The 18,145-nt window shown below is 41.4% G+C and overlaps 1 protein-coding gene across 9 annotated transcripts in view; it reads right to left on the reverse strand.

The window, feature by feature from the left end:
* LOC128893105 (polypyrimidine tract-binding protein 2) overlaps positions 1-18,145 on the reverse strand; it is a 265,695-nt gene that overhangs the window by 62,290 nt on the left and 185,260 nt on the right. For all 9 annotated transcript variants that reach the window (XM_054153910.1, XM_054153911.1, XM_054153909.1 and 6 more), the window contains one exon: positions 4,298-4,447. In XM_054153910.1, coding sequence (XP_054009885.1) covers positions 4,298-4,447 — 150 coding nt within the window. The remainder of the gene's footprint in view (positions 1-4,297; positions 4,448-18,145) is intronic.

Genomic DNA, 18,145 nt, shown 5'->3' on the forward strand with positions numbered 1-18,145 from the left:
AAAGCGCAATCTTCCATTATAATTATAACATTAAAATATGGATACAGAAATAATAATTTTCCATTTCAATTATACAGACATATAAACGAATAAAATACACGAATGTACTGAACATTACATTTTTTAATTTTGTGGAACATTTTAATAAAACTTATAAAAGAGAACAATATTCCGATTGAGTTACATTTTCAAATACGTTAAATAAATATGAGATAAATTTAATGCATTGTAATCATTAATGTTAGTAGTCGATTTAATTAAAAACAAAAAGGAACACGAATTTCACACAATTGAAACAAAATATAACTTTCGTGTTCTTTGATACCGAAAATAATTTTTAAAAATCCGCAAATGAGGGCAACAGATCCTGCAACGTAAATGCAAGTCAAGTTGCAACTTTTAATCCAAGCTATAAATTAAACGAATATGCAAATGCAAAGGAAACATACGCAGCGTAAGTCTCATACATAATTCAATGCTCTATATTCGAGGCAAACCACGGCATAATACTAATCGATAGACTTAAAGAAGACTCGTTAATTGAGAAGAAAGTAGAGTATCCAGAAAAAAAACAAGAGAACCGAGGTGTTATAATTAGGAACGAGTCCATGTTGAACGTTTGCAAACAGCTGGATTCACCCTCGTCATCCACCACCTCGTCTTGCTCATCTTTCCACCCTTCAGCATTTGACCGGTCGCTTAAGAGGTGGCGCTAACTTTAATTGAATTTAAATTGAATTTAAAATGTTAATACAGAAAAGAAGCTCGGTTACTGCATCCACGTTTTATCATATTCGTTGTTCGTTCTTTTTTTACACCCCCTCTGGCTCTCGTTCGTTCATAAAAATCCCACAACTGCAACGTTTCCATATTTACCCGATCCTCGTCTTTCTCTCTCGTTTTTCTCCGATTTTACTTTTTTCCCCAGGGAGCATCCCTGCCCACCGATTCCTTTGAACGAGCCCGACGAGTAAGTTAATTAGTGAGGAATTAAAATCGCGCTAAACACTCATCAGCCGTGACCGACTTCCGTTCATTAAATTCCATGCATCACCGGTTATAAAACGGCGATTTTAGCGTTTTCTATGGCGAAATCCGATTGCAAAGGGCTCAAGCACCGAACGGTAAGCTCTTGTCACAGGTTTCTGCCAGAAAGAGCTTGTAAGTAACATAATGTAAGAGTTAACTACGCAGTGTTCCAAATAAGTGGAATGAATAATTTTGTTACTTGGCACTACAAAAACCTATTGAATCTATTTTAGAATTTCCTTTGCACTACCTCCGTACTTCCTTTATTAATTTCTTGTATATTCAGAAGCACCTGGTGTATCGCAACGGTTGATAAAGTTCCTCAAAACATTTCGGGACCACCGCGTATATTCGTTGCTAATGCGCATATAACTTGCCCTGAAGGTAAATCTCTTCATAGGGTTCAATGCGGCGGACCGATGCATCGATGCATTATTTTAATCCCCTTCGGTATAAACAAACCAAGTTGCGCATTATCGTACCTGTCGTACTGACCGCTCTACACGTGTTCCGTTTCCTATAGGATGTATTAAATATCCGCAATCAGCCTCGAACAAAGATAACACAGCCATGAAAATTCATCTATTCGACGGTTAACATTTTTACACGAGCGTTTTTCGGGTAGAAAAGTTCAATTATCAGGGGGTTCAGATTCATTTTAACAGAGGCCTTCAATCTCTGCTTTTTCAAACCGTGATATTGATTTTACTGGCTGAATTGGTTCGTTTCAAGTTACAATAGCCTCCTCAAATTTTAATTTACTTTACTTAATTTAGCTTGCGTTGTTATTATTCAGATTGTTAACAAAGTGTAGATACACAGTGGGAGAGGTGATCAAGGACCCCGTAATGGAGATGAACATAACATTTAAAGAAATCATAGTTAACCGATTTTAGTCTGTATATGTAGATATACAGACTTGTACAACATCTTCAAACCTGAAGACACCGCTTGCAACCTGTAACGACTGCATATATACAGTAATAAAAGAAGGAACGAAGCAATTTCGAGGGAATCAAAAGTGAGAATCGTTGTACCAGCAACGGCATCTCCCCTAAGACAATTGAAGTAACTCGATCATCCAGGAAACTCGCATTATCATCCTGAACCGCGCACGCCTGCGGCCAGGCTCCCCAATTACACGCAGGCAGACGGTGCGCACTGTTGCAACATGACAATGGGGCGTGCTCTGGTACGCGCGGCAAAGTACACCAGGGGATGATGCCGCTGGTGGTGCGATGGCGGCGGTGGTGGTAGTAAATCGAGTTTCACGATGAATCGCCGAGTTGACCCCTGCGGGCACTTTCGCTGTGTTTGCTTTGATTCCAAGTTTCCGGTTAAGTTGGTTACCGGAACGAGCGGACAGGCTCTTTGTTTGATCCACCAGACCCGGCAGGCCTCCTGGATTTTCGATACCGTTCGCACGCGAATCGTTCCATCGACCTTTGAGATCCTCGCGTCTCCTGCCTCGGGCGACTCGACCTCGAACTCGTTCATGGAGCTTCTCTTTTTGATACTCCGCAAAGAAGATTCCCAGGCTTTTGGGTTCATCGTTATTGGACTAGGGACGCGTGCCAGAAGTCATTCGTCAGGCTTTCTTTTCGTCCTGCTCCTTCTTGGGTGCAGAAATTCAAAGCAAAGGATAGTGCAACGCATAGTGTTAACGCGACATTTGCAATTTCTTGATCATTGAGTTAGTATACGAGGCGTTCCATATCATCACTTCAAGATTGATACATTTACTTTTGCCCAGTTGAAACCTGTAGCCTGTGAAGGTTTAACGCGACAGGTCCTTTTCGTGTCAGAATCATGATATCACCCCAACCAGGTTCCCTGTATTTTAATAACTATAAAATCGTGACTAATATTACTTTTATCGTGACTAACACTGGCTTTATATGGGCTACAGCAATTGATTCCCACATTTTTCATCGCGTTCCACGAGCGGAAGTCATTTCACGGGACGTTTCGTCGCGAAACGTTTATAAATTGTTGGCGTAACGTGGAGTATGACTGCATAATTATAACGTCGACGTAAAAACGCTACGACCAACCCATTAATACCGTGAATGGAAATATTCGACGAGTGAACTCGTGGCCGCCGATAAATACGTATTTAGCAACGATTAATATTAATTTACGCCGAACTGCGTGTAACACGCAAACATCGAGGACGACAAATTATTCTGGAGAATGTATCATTTTGAATCCCGCCGATAATTCGGGTAAATGAGGATTATGTTCGTTCTCGAAGCGCATGATTTTCGAGTAGGCTGAATGGAAAAGCGTTGCCCAACCAGAGATTTTTGCTTCGGTAATGTAACTTGATGAATCTGTTGTAAAATGGAACTGGCAAATAATACAGTAAAGACTGGACAAGTGCAAGAAAATCGGGACCCAAACATTGGAGTTATCCAGTCGAGGTTTCTATTCTGTGTAATTGTAATAACGGTGTGCAATCTATGCCACCAAATAGCTACTCTTCTTCCTAACTCAGACTAGCGCGAAAAATAGCCGAAAAGGATGAGGTCCATCATTAAAAATATAGAAAACGCACTTTGATCCTTGGTTAAAGAGTGCTCGACAAACCGCGAATCGGGGCTAAATCGAGTCTCGTTCAGAATAATAACGCCACGGTGTACGGAACGTCACCGACGAGGGGTGAATAAAGCTGGCGAATGGTGGAAAAAGAGAGGGATGAGGTGGGGGTGGCGCCTTTGTGTTCACCACCTCTGTGGAGCAGGCCAAGCGAACGGATAATAATGGATAATAATGCCTAAATGGACGATCATCGATTCGAATCCCGCGAATCGATGATTCGATTGTTTCTGTTATTGCGCGCCCGGCCATCCGCGTCCGGGTCGCGAAGTGGGCCGCTCGTGCGGTACAAATTCGAATTCCAACCGTGGATCAAACGTGTTTTTGCGAAACGAGAGTATCGAGAGCCCGTAAATATTGTTTGGGAAAAGATTTCCTCGGTAATTCTGTCTGCTCTATTGGCGAATCAATGGAGAACTAAACATACCATAGCTGGTTCCATGTAATAATAGGACATTCCACGCTCGCGTTGTGATTTTTCATCCCCAGGCTCCATTTTAATCAAATAAAATAACGATTTACCAGCACAATCTCTCCAACTCTTGCGTGTGCGCAAAGTATGTAAATTTTTTTTTAAGTAATTAATAGGTTCTATACGAGAAATGAAATTACTCTTACAGAAATCTAATAAATGTCAGAAATTTTGCGAGCATGATTCGTGGACACTCACCTGATTCTTGCCCTTGAGGACGAGGACGTTTGTGACACGGCCGAAGGGTACACCAAGATGGATGATCTCGGAGTCTGACACCTCGTTTGGTATGTTTCTGATATGAATGACCCTCGACGGTTTGCCATTGTGGCTCTTGTCGAGTTTGACCTGCAACACAAAAGAAATTTCATCGTGAGAATTACGTTTCATTGGGTGGGTGGAGATTTATGTGTGCTCGATACTGGAGATCTAGCAAAGTCGTAAATTCGATGAGGGGTGAAGAGGGTCTGAGCAAATAGGACAAGAAGGAAAGTCGGACAAACGTGGCCACATTTCCTTTCTTTGTCCATTTTTATTGTGTTCCGCAGATGGAGCAAAGGTTTAAAGTGCGAGAACAGGGGTTTTGTTCGGATTGAAATATGTCAAGTCCCTGGCAAAATCGTTTAATGGAATCGTTTAAAAAATACAGGAAAACAAAGAGTAAACGACGATGAATTGACAGCAAACATTCTCAAACAATGTCAAACTGGAAGCTATGAAACCAACCAGGGTAAACGATTCCTTTCCTGAGAATGTTTCACAACAAAATTCCTATTCTGTGGCTGAAATGCGATTTTAAAATTCCATTAGTCCTCGTTAAAAAGTCTACGGACGGGAGTCACACACGGACAAACCACTGGCTTCCAATAATGCTCGAAGGAGTCCCAAACCATCGGTTGCCTCCCCCCCCCCTTCTCTCTGCGTGTAAAAGTAACGAAACTTTTCGCTCGCGTATACATTTAAATGGAAACTCTTGTTGCCGGGGGCAGAATTTTCAATCACGGCTCAATCTAGTCGACTCGGCTTGCCGTCAACCTCCCTTTCGCTCACCCAGCCCCCGCTACCCTCTTATAATCCCAAACTCTTTCCTTTTCTTTCTTACCCAATCCTTCCCCAATCCCCCAATCCTTGGCAAGAGGTCGCTCGGGTTTGGCCGGGTTTAACCGATCGGAAAACGCGCTTCTTACCTAGTTAAGGGGACACAACGCTGTAAAATTTGTTTACAAGTATGTTTTCTGTACACATTTCAAAAATGTTTTGTTATCTTTTGAAAAAGATAGGCTGGACATGTTGGATATTATAAGAAAAATTATGATTCATTATCTAAAATTTCTGTTACAATAACAAAATTATTTCTCTCATTTGAACTAACGTTAGAAGAAATACCTACAAGGTTATTTTAGGCTGTTACTTTTTGTCTTCATTTCAGATCAACTTTACTCAGGTCTTGTATAGTAATATTACACACGTATTATTGTACTTTCAGGAAATAATGGTGGCTGGATTAAATCTTCCCTCGAAGATTTAACGTCGAGATCGTCGGCGCGATTTGAATGCAAAGTAATCGGTTCCTCCGCGATTTCATATAATGGCGTATTATCGTGTATTACTCGATAATCGAGTGCAGGTATAATGCATAATGAAGACGTAATTGACATAATTTAATTGCACGACAGAAAATTTGTCGTACACGATCCTTTACTTCTTAATTGCTGTATAATATATCATCGAGTATTTAATTTTCCTAATTATGATCCATCGCGTTTAATATTTAAATTGTATACAGTGCGATAAAGATAAAGAAAGAATGGAGGAAATGGTGAATTAACCGCCGAAGATTTGGAAGAGTTTAATCAATTTATCGACGAAAGATAATTTTAGCACATATTTTAAGAAATATCAGCATGTTAAGTTATATTCGTGTACGGATTAAAAATTGAATTTTACTAGGCGACAGTTGATAAATTACTGTAAATATATTTATGAAAGGTGACACGCAATATTCTTCTATCGTATATGTCGATTTTCCTGCCACATCTGGTGCTTCATAGAAAAATGTACACGTCAGATTGAATACCGTTTTCCCATGATTTATTTCCCTCGGAATGTATAACGTCAATATTGACAAAATTTGAAAAATACCCACACAATCCGTTTAGATTCTAATATATTTCTTTCTAATATCGTGTCGCAGAAAATTTTATTCAATTTTTTCTAATACGCTAAATCTTTAAAAAATGCAAGTTCAGTTAGTATACCTAAAACATTTGGCCTTGTTTAAAAATTCAAAACACACATAAATCCTTCACGTAATAAGTCTCCTTCTCGAGTTTTATCAACCCTAATCTCAAGCTGTCTTTGGTATAATAAGGCGACGAGAGTATCCCAAGAATAGTCGTAGCGAAGCAGGTCAGAGAGAAGGGTTAGTTTTGAATCCACATGCGTCGTGGGGTACTATGTCCGAGCAACTTTTTCCCTTTCTGAGTTCTGTCGACTGAGGTTAAAGGGTACAAGAATTACCACGGGATCAAAAGAAGTCGAGGGTTTAATTTCAAAGGTTAGCTGCCGGCCAGGGGCCTCCTCTCGAGGCTTCCCGTTGCCCGAATCCACCTCAAGCCACTTCAGAAGACTCCAAACTCATCTTCGCAGACTTCGCGAAAGGACAGGGAGAGTGGACGAGCGAGAAGAGGAGAGAAAGCAGGGGAAAAGGGAAGGAAACCCGTGGAGAAGAAATGGGGAGACAGTCAGTGGAATATGGCTCCGACGGAAACCTCGTAAAACTGCTGCTTATACGTGCTCCGGCTCTCTAAAGCTCGAGTAACGATAAGAAACGACGATAAATAGGAGTAAATTTCCGAGACAGGTGAGTGAGTCGCTTCTGGAATACTCGTAAAATAAACCTGAAACGATCTGCGTTTTATTGGAATTCAGGTGCTGTTTCGATACTTACGTTCAATGTTTGACTTCTCATCCTGCCGGTTAGGATGCTGCTAAAATGCAATATTCTAGATGAGACCGTGTACAAAGCATACCTTTGGTCGTAACCAAATCTACGAGTATATCAACTCCTTCCTATGGGTGAAAAGGCCAAGATACGTCAACCGTGACACCAAGGAGTATGCTTAGAATCCTGAATAGAAGTTCTAGATCCCAAGGGAAAGTTTCGTCCAGCGTGGGTAATTTCGGGCAAGAGTCTACGAAATGAGACACTCAAAAAGTGGAAGGCACGACGCGGCAAGTGGGCTGTCGATCGCAGAAGAAGAGGCTTAATTGTCCAGCGTTTCTCTTCCTCGCAAGGGCAGGTTAGGTGGCCTGATGCAGGCCACGAGAATCGCGCTCTCGTGGAGCAAACAAGATGACTTCGAGTGCCGTTCAACCGCTCTCGCCAACGACCTCGAGGACCTCTTCGTGCCTGGACAGCGTGTTCTAACATTACCACTTTCGACCTACACTTCGGATCCCTTTTTGTTCATGTTGGGCGCATTTCGACAGCCTCGGCCCGGTCAGCAATTTGATCTCGTTCCAGTGAAATGTTTATTAAGCGAGTATGTTGATTAAATAATAAAAAAAAAATCCTCTCGAAATCTACAATTTTATACAACAATGCTTCAAAGACGTGTGAATATATTGTTGCGTTTCTATGAGACAAAATGGCACACCTACTAATAAATGTCATTTTCTATGCACCCCGTCAGCTGCAGACGCCACGAGCTCGGCGCTAGTGTCGCGACTCGCATAAGTTCCAGACTGTTTCTTCTCATAGATGAATATCATGTATCATAGTTCATCACCGTGCGTCGTATTATAACCCTTTACGTCATAATCTTGTCTATACTGTCCTGCTACTATTCTGCGAGACTTAACTGTTCGAGGAGTTTCTTCTTCATCTCACAACCACGATAAAAATCCTCTGGGTTGGCTTTCCCTGGCCCGTCTTGGGTTTCTAGGCGTCCTAACCGAGAATATGTCTTCCTTCATCCGAGCCGATAATTGGACATAATGGAGGCAATTCGCGGAAAATCGCTTGTAGGAAATGGGCACCGTGACCTCCTCCCACCGTCTGATAACGAGGGAGAATGCGCTCCGCCGACCGGAAGTCAACACTCCAATTCCGTTGGAAAACACTTTGCCGCGGAAAACTCTTCAGCTTCTCAAGAAAGCAACGCAGAACCCTATAATTTTTTTTTTTTTTTTTTTACAATATTGGACGTTACGTGAAATATGTTTACGAGTTTCATCTTTTTCCCTAACCAGGACACGGCTAACTATGGCTGCTATGATACTTTAGGAATATTCTTCCGAATGGGCACGATAATTGGCAACGAAATTTTTGTAATGCAATTTTTCCTTCAACCCCCTGTCATTAAATGCGTCGTTCACAATGCATGACATTTTCATACAATTATTAGAAACTGTTAGGAAAATTTTTAAATTATTGAAAGACGTGCGATGAATTTCAATGAAAATAAAATAAGAAGTCAATACTAAATATAATAATGTAAGATTGTGAACGTGTGCATAAAAATCCAAAAACTACAATGTTAATAGCACTGAGAAGAAACTAACGTTTGATAAGACGTCTAACCAGAGTCTAAACCGCCTTTTGCCGTACGTTTCGCTCTTCAGGTTATTGCGCATGCCCGTGGATCCTTTGAAATTCGACGGATAAGGATCACAGATGCACAACGAAGACACGTGCCCCACAAAATGTTTCTATAACCCCACGGATTTTGCTAGTCGTAGAATCGCGTGCACTGTTCGCGACGCATCCGAAATCAGGTGATAAATATAACTGACGGCGCGAAGAAACTGAAGGCTGCGTAGCTGGTCGATGTCACACCGACGCTCGCCTGTTCCCGGCATCACTCGGCTATCCTCGGATGTCATACTTACAAGGGAACATATCCAATTGTCACATTTTGATCAAATGTATGTGGTGCATTTCTATATACTAGTATACTATTATTATTTACAATCAATGGAAAAACCAATAAATTATTTTTTCAAGATATTTAAAAAAATATGGTTCTCGGCTCAACATTCAGCCCCAACATCCACGTCTCTTAAAATGTTTTCCTGCTAATAGTTCCAAATTGCGATAAACAACGTACACCCTGATCCCTGGAGTACAAAAGAGTTAATTCAACGAGTCAACGAGAGATTTTTGTTGTTAAACCAGACCCGTGGAGGGTGGAATGCGAGGGGTGGTATCGAAAATGTATCCGAGGGACCGTCGAGCGAAATGGTGAACGCAGAAGCGAGAGAAATATCTAAAAAGGACAAGTGAGCTATCGAAATCGATATCCTGCGCGTGTATTCATCGAAATCGAAACGCGAGGAGGAGTGGGTCCCGCTAAAGGGGACGTGTTTCTGTCGCGGTGGGATGAAAAATGGTGGCAACTCGTTTTTACACGATCCACGCACACCAGGGGAGCCCGCTGGGTCCGTCGGCTATTTTATTACGCGGCGGGATATTGAAATAAAAGTAAAATATCGCGCTTTTAATGCGTCACTTTATGCGGGAGTATTTATTGTAAACCGACAGTGACGTTGACGCTGAAATGATACGCGTTATCGGTGAAATTTATTTCATTGCCGCTTTCATTTTTCATTCTTTCCATGCACGCGGCGCGGCATGTTCTCTCGCTAGATTCCCAAAAGGCGTCTACCGAAACTAGTAAAAGAATCACCCTGTACATACATATGAACATAGGGTTATCACCATGATGTTTGGAAGACGTTCTTTGTGGGAGAATGGCGAGAGTATCGCTTTGTAGGATTCCCACAATCCGATACGTCCATTTCGCAGGGTATGAAAGAACAGTGGCACGAAAAAAATATTTTCTATCTCCCCTAAAGAGACACTTCTCTCTGCACTTTCCTCGAATGCGCTCGAGTGCATTCACCGCGGTAGCAACATGGTTCCCGCTTATCTGGGAACTCAACCGCGATGTTGGCGCTTTCGTCTGCTCTCGAAAGAAAGGAATCTAGGTTTCCTGTCGATGGTCGGGGGGGGGGGGGGGGATGAAAACGTGCCCGAAGGGCAGAAGTTACGCCACCGGAGGTTAAGAAGAGAAAAAGAGAAGAGGGTGAGGGGTCGTGGGCGGCGTGGTGAGAAACGTTGTGCTAGTCAGAGACGAGAGAGGGAACCAACTTGGAATTCTAATGGGGATAAGACCACAGCCTGTTGCACCCGGGCACGTGCTCCTGTTTAAGTAGGGCAGTGGTTAAGGTACGTTGTAGTCGCGAGGAAATAAACTGACCGCTCAACATCACCTGATCATTCCCTTCGTAACGTCTCCTGGACTGTTTCAAATTTATAACTACGAAAAATAACTTTTCTTTGGTTTAGAAATTACAATCGTTTAAGTGTTAATTACACTTTGCTTTTCTAACACAATTAAAGCGTCAATCACACATTTAATTATTATACATTACCAACTTTCTTTGCGTTGATTCGGCTTCGATGAAACGGCGGATCCGATAAAACAAAGTGACCGTGGAAAATGTGAAACGATAACATTGACCGACGTCGACAAATATTTTCCTGGATGTGGAAACATTGCGTCAACCGACCCACGGTACAAATAATGCCACTGGTCTGAAGACACCCCCAGCTTCCTCCTCCCCAAAATGAAACAGAAACACTTGCAAAGTCCAAGGAGGGAGGGGAAGATTGCTTTCCATCGAATTTGAAATGCACTTGGATCTCGGCAAGGAGTTGAGGATGTTCGCGCAAGGGGTGCCAGGGAAGAGGGTGGGGGATGGGGACGCCTAAACGCTCGAAGGGACGTCGAGGTAATGCATATTGACGTTTCGCCGATAATTCCCGCGGCGTCCCGGCGCTAGGCGTCGGAGAACCCTAGCTGGTGCGCAGAGAGGCTGGAAGGCTCAGTTTGTGGCGGGTGGAAAAATAGGGGATGGGGTTAGAACGAGGATCTATTGAGTTGTTCAGAAAATTCATGTCGATTTGTAAGGAAAAGATATGTCGATTTGTGAGATAGTGCATTTTTCCAAATTCAAAATAGTATTAAGACATTTTGTTTTCCTAAAAGCAGGAAATTTGTAAGAATTGGCACTCTTACATTCTAATTATCAAATTAACAGTTCGTTCAGCGTTAATCACATATGATCTTCACATAAAGAAATTTAAAGAAAAGCAATAATGCTAACAATTAGTTTTCGCTAAATATCGTGTTGCTTTAAACGACCCTCTTTTACCACCTTGCGCATTCTCTGCTCCTTTGGCTCGTCTTATTTAGCGACTCGCCACCCCCTAGACCACCCCCAACCCCCAAGGGTCGCTTTATCGTCGGTTTGGTTATTATTCCGACGATCCTGGCCGCGGGCGACGCAATTTCGATAATAGGAAGAGCTTGTATTCGGACTCGACATGTACCAGTTTGCTGGATTTAGGGGTGTTTATTGATTGATATTCATTGCCGAATATTGACTCTCCCTGTTGGGGACACCGCTGCCTTCCCTTTGGTCTGTCTATAGAGTTGCTGTCAGACTACAGCTTACTCAGATGGAGTGTGCAGAATAAAAAGTTTATTGTTATTATGTTTATAAAGTAGACTGTATGATGCAATAGTTGCAAATTCGACTCGTGAGGCTGGAGTCCTTTGTAATGGCCGGTTGAACGAAAAAGCGGACTATTTCGCCCAGTTTTTTAACCAATAGAAACACGTGGGATCGACAGAGTTCATACGAATCATGAAACTTGAATTCGACCAGATGAATGCAACTTCCGTTTCTGTCAAATCCTTGACGCGCTCTTATCAGCGACGGATTTTCGTGTCAAAGCGACGAGCAGATTTACGCGCGTCGATGTGACGTTTTGGGATCGCCTGTTTCGAATAGAAACGCTAGAGTGCCACTTGAAAAAAATTCCAACAGTCACAGAGGTGCCTTTCGTCGCTCTCTGCGGTCGTTACTGTGAAAATTGATCTTCGATGATCCATCGAGTTTCAGCTGCGCATATTTTGCCAAATTTTTACATATAAATTAACTGCGATATTTTGTAATAACACCTTTTGTAATTTCTCTCATTTTTGTGCAATTCAAAAGGCCTAACCTCGATTTAAAAAAAAAAAATATGGACACAGCCTATCACTTTGGTTTCCTAGCGGTCGAAATGAGCCCCAGTCGAAGGTAAACAAAAAGCGAGCAACTGCAAAAAGCTTCCAAGTAAATTTTTACCCTCCCTCCACCCTCTAGTTTCGCTAGGGATTCCTGTTTTTTCCTTTTCCATGGCCCTGTCGTTCGTAGGAGATAACAGGGACGCAATTAATCATGCCCGGGGCATCAAGCTGGCCAGCGTGTCCAAATACGTTATGAACGTAGCATACGCCATTGTATCGTGGTGTGCACAACGCTACCAGACGCTACTGGACACAGGCTAGCGGTAGGGGTAGCCGGAGGGGTGCACGGTTCATCAATAACCGGTATTTCCAACCCCTCCTGTCCGTTCTACGATTCTACATCCTTTCCATAAAAATAGCAAGACTGCATTCAACCCTCTGTCCTTTCGCCAGCCAATTTATTTTAACCCCTGGACCTGTCAACCTTTCCTATTGGCACCCTTTCGTTAACTCGGCCCATTGGAATTTATTATAGACCGTGCACGGTGATGACGACTTGCTGATAATACGCAGGGGTGAGTTTCAATGACAGCTTTTGTGAGATTTTCTAAAATTGGTGTAAAAGTACATGGATTCTTGTCCTTCTTCTTCTTAATGAAATGACTGATCAAAAACTACAGGTTTGATATGAAATTTTTGTTAATTATCGCACAGACCAGAAGCCATTTTTCCAAATAAACTATAATAGATTGTTCTAATTTTTATCTCTTTCTCGGTACAGTAAACCAAGTTTAACGATGCTACATTGTTCCGACGGTTCCTGTTATTATCGGGCGGATTGTTTTCAGCCATTGACGCTTCCTCTGCGTGTGTATTTTCAGAAACAATGGCTCGAAACGAAAAACAAGGTTAGGTTAAATGAAACATGCCCATGTTTTCAGTTCATCGGTTCATTTATCGTCGAAATTGGAAAGGAATTTTGGAAACTAGTAACAGGCACGAGGTGTGTTGATTTAAAATGATTAATAATCAAACGTTATGTGAACATTAATAATAGTTGATGATGCTCGCACAATGGTCTGTTATAAAGTGGAACTTGAAATATAAATCTACCATTTACAGGTAACGCCATCGTTTTCCAGAGTTTCCATTGGTTCTTATTAAAAAATATTTTCACCTGATTTGATTTGAAAACTGAACTCTGTTTTTCTGTAAATAGTTTAACGTCTTGAGAATAAAATCCAAAAGTCTCCAACTCACTATAATCATACTGGAACAGTATTTCTTCCTGCTTTCTCAGTTTCAGCTAAACTTCTCATCGACAAAGAACAATACATATTTAATGGTGTCGCAATGACCGGTGCATTCAATTTCGTGGTTGACGGCCTAATGAATTCACGGTGTCATTAAGAGGATCGGAAAATGCCGAGTGAATATTCGACGCCGGCTCATTGGATCCCTTCTATCCGTGCGTGGACGAGTCGATGACACGAGAATACCTCTAAGTAACATCCATAAATCAACGCCAGCGAACGTTACCGTGGAATACACAGAAACGGGCAGGGCTATGGACGGGTAGGGTGGCGCTTACAGAGGGAGAGAGAGTAAACCGTAGACCAGAGAAAGGAGGAGATTCGAAAACGAACCCAACAACGATCAATCAAATTGATATTTATTCACGGTGTTTAATACGTTTAATATGACTTCCATCGACCGCCTCCTACACTGGGAAACGATACACCGATACACCGGGTGGCCAGATAATTCTCTACGTCCTGTGAAGAACAGCAATTCTGTCGGAGAAATAAAAATGGTAATTACAATTATTTACTTCCCCGAAAGTGTATGGTTAAAGAAAGAAAAATTATTACTTTAAATACACAAATTCTCAATATATACAATTAATTTCTAATTAATTTCAATCGGGGTTTGAGAATATTCTAACGATGAGTGAAATGGATATTTCTTAAATCCAATATAGATGATAAAATCCTGTTACAGCGAAGGTGATAATTTGGTTGACGATGTGAATTTACTTTAACCGTGTAATGAATTTACTCTTTTTGTAGCTGGACTTTAATTTAATCCTCTTTTGTAATATCTAACACTTAGTAACCGCCTAGCTACTGGAACATTCAACCTCTATTTACCTATTACCAGATACCCACACCTGCCGTAACACGAAACTTTTAGTACCTGTATGTATTATAACCCTATATTCTCCTACCTGCTTCCGGCTACTATTAAAACGTACTATACAGGACTCCCAATTAATCGTGACTACGTTACTCGTGTTGCGGATTATCCGAACATCCCTCACTCAGGTTAGGATGCTGACCAGTGCGCATCCACGATGGCAGCAATGAAATTAATATGAAGGGAGATACGTCATTTGCTTTAAACATTTATATTTACCGTTTTATTGTCAAAAAGAAAATTTCATTACGTTATTAGCATGTTTTCAAGGTCTAAAATTTCCTTTCTCGGTGTTCATCTCTCTGTCCATCTGTCCTTCTCGTCTGAAATATCACGTTTAATGTTGCTATTGGCGTTTTTTTAGGTAATTACGAGCCAGGGAAACGGTCTTACAAATTAGCAACAGTAACTCCAACACGGAGAGTAGCTCGTAAACGTTCAAGAGTTAGACGCGAAATGTCAAAAGCACCCGAGGGTTTACACCCAGGTCCCTCATGGCATCGTTAATACCGGGTTATATTTGCTAGCGAATCTAAACATAGGAGCAAGTTGTGTGATCGAAATGTCTCTATGTGTGTTCACCTATGATGGGTGCGCAGAAACTCAGAGGTGTTTCGTTTAAATAATTTCCTATCGATACCTTTGAAACTATCGGTGACTATATTATATCCAAGCGTGAAGAACATTCGAGATTTAAAGAAACATTTGTTTATAGAATTTCGTTAATAATTAGTAGAAATTAAAATTGACTAAATTAAGATGAACGCTAGCTGAGTCGGTGGAGCTTCTGTTTGCGAGTTGTCAATTAATAAATGGATGGAGGGGAATTGAACAAGGGGAAACCGGACAACGGATATTATTGGGTTTATTTGGGCGTACAGTGATTCGTTATTGCTGCAGCATGCTCTTGTGCGTACTTGTTCCACCTTCACTGACAAATGAACAAATTGATTGTTATTCGTTCATTTGCTAATGGCGTCTAACTATCGAGAGTCTGTCTATTCTTGCATTCTAAAAATTGACTAATTGCACTCGATGAAAACATAGAATGACGTCTTCTCGAAAACATTTTAAACGCGATTATAAAACCATAAAAAAACGTCACGATGCTCGCGATGCGTATTCATCTGGTTTCATCGTAAACGCAGGACACAAAAGGTAATTCATTAATCTATGGATACTGTAATTAACGTTAGCTGGAGACACAACGCAAACAGTGTTGTACCGAGTCTCTAATTAACGGCATGTTACTGTTACTACTAATGTTGACTTTATGCTCCGAGCAGTAGCATAGTTTCATTCCATTAATAATTACTGGATCCCATGTTAAGTTACACAGGAGACACACACCAAGTCCAATTATCTGAAAGCCCTCCAAGGGCTATATTTTATAAATTATAATCGTAACGTGATATATAATATTAATAACTACCCCCGGAGGGAATAACAAACGACGTAATGCATATTAATAAGCGCAGCAACAATGATGCAACTGTAATAATTAATACCGAATTATTAATCACCGTTGATGGCGATGATTGTCATTGTTATTATTTTCGTTTCACCGAACATCGCGGTCATTTCCAGCACTGCAAATGACGTTTATTCTCCGAAGTCGATTATTATTATTTCGCCAGAAGAAATGGAATAGTTTGTAATCGAATACCGACGTTGCAAAGATACATTTAATGGGGATGATTTTAATTCCATTTAGAGATGTTCCTCTGACTGACCTATTTTCTCATTTCTATTAGTCTATTTAACATTGTCGCAAAATGTATTATACTCGAAGAAAAACCTCGCATCTTCTAGCATAAGAAAAATGTGGACGCCTATTTGTCTATAATTCTATTTGAGAAGAATTCTACTACCGAGAAAGAACCGGACTGCTGAAGTATTCCCACCTCCTAATTTCCATTCGTTACCTGCATACTAGAGCAGACAGTGAAGTATCCCGTTCCCCTAATTTCCATCGTTCGTTCTCGAATCCAGCGAATTAAACGCGTTCTTCTTATTCGCCTCAGCTGGTAACAGATTTTTGCCACCCTTCCACTCATTCGTTTCTGAGAAGGATGCGCGATCGAAACTCTGCTTCCGGAATTGGATAAATGGGAAGTAAATTGATGTTCGCTAGCGGTATTATTAGATATTTAAGCATTTGCTTATTGAAACCGTTATGGGAGGGATTCTTGAGAGGGTTGATAGTTGCATAAAACGTGTAGATGTGGAAAAGAAGAGCGAACAGGGTCAAGTTATGGTGAGATTAGAGAAGATGGGTGCCTCGAGGGAAGCGAGGAGAGAACGTAAAGGGAAAGAGAGCGAGTTGGCTTGGCGCCAGGGACTCCGAATCTCAATGGGAATCATGTTACCTGTCCCGTGCCACTTTGTACCAATCCCCACCCTGTGTCACCCTGATCTCACATCCGTTATAGATTTATTATAGTCGGCCCTCGGCGTGCTCAACATTTATGGCGGATTTGTTCAAGGGGTATTCCCACGGATAGTCAGTAATTAGGCCGGGGAAATACATAGTTCAAGGATCGATGTTACGTGGGAAACCCAGTGCTGGGATTGCCGATCGAAATAAACCGACTGGCATGATCCAGAAGAGTTTCACGAGGCTGTAAATCTCGTTCGCACGCTGTTAACGCGAATCGGTTCGTCTAATGTGAGATTAATGATACCGAACCAGCGTACGCGATGAAACATTGATTGGCAGATAAATACAGGATGATCTAATAACCCTGTCCACCTTGTAAATATGATAGAAATTGACACTTTGACCAGTCATCGGTATACTCCTGTTAACTAGATATTTTCTGTGAAATTAGTCCGTCTAATTAATTACAGTGCAACCGTAATAGTTCTGTATCTCCCTCATTTGTATCCGAGTTGTTGTAATTCGTTATTCGTTTATAGGTTTATTATAGTTACTCGTACGTTGCGCAGAACAGCACCAACAACCGCGTGTTGCAAATAATAATTATCATGGCTGCGTAGAAATGATGGAGCTTCATTATTTTCCTTGAAACATGATACAGGTCGGCTTGCATAAAGCAATAATTACAAAATATGCACATTTCTGCGCGTTCTCTCGTTACTATACCCACACGGTTTTTCTTTGTTTTTGTTCAAATATACCTATATCAATTGCGTTTATACATTTTGTTTTTCAGTTAGTTAATTCCAATATTTCCTCTATTTTTTAATTAAATAATTTTCTCAGTTCTAAACGATATATGGTATCATTTCAGTTAACCGACAATAAAATTAATCTCTGGACACAGCATTGGCTTTTTCAGTGAATCAATTTCTTCGTACACGGTTCAGTAGGTGAATTTTGCTATGGAGAGAACTTCTTTAAACTCAGCATCCTCGTGGAAAACTTAAAGGAGCCACCAATTGGCAAAGAAGGGCCAAGCCAATAATCCTGTGATTCGCGTAACGAAAGGACGAGCGTGTCCTGTTGGATTTGGAAAAGACAGGCACAGGTGGAAGCAATTTATCTAAACGGCAGCTTTGTGAGGGCACTCGAACCGAAAGCAGAGTCCATCCGGAATATTACTGGCCTCCGCCGGCGTACCATTACCTTTCTGCGCTTTGATTCTTTTGTGCGTGGCCAGCAGCCCCGACGAGATTTCAACCCTTTCCTACTCCACGATTGCGTGGGCGGGCTTGCAAGCTCCATATTGAAGCCACCGAGAAAGAAATAAAAAGAAGAACGCCGGAAGAGTGGACGTACTTAGTGATCCGTGCTCCCACCGAA

This window comes from Hylaeus anthracinus, unplaced genomic scaffold (assembly GCF_026225885.1).
Source record: "Hylaeus anthracinus isolate JK02 unplaced genomic scaffold, UHH_iyHylAnth1.0_haploid 2, whole genome shotgun sequence".
NCBI classification, from domain to species: Eukaryota; Metazoa; Arthropoda; class Insecta; order Hymenoptera; family Colletidae; genus Hylaeus; species Hylaeus anthracinus.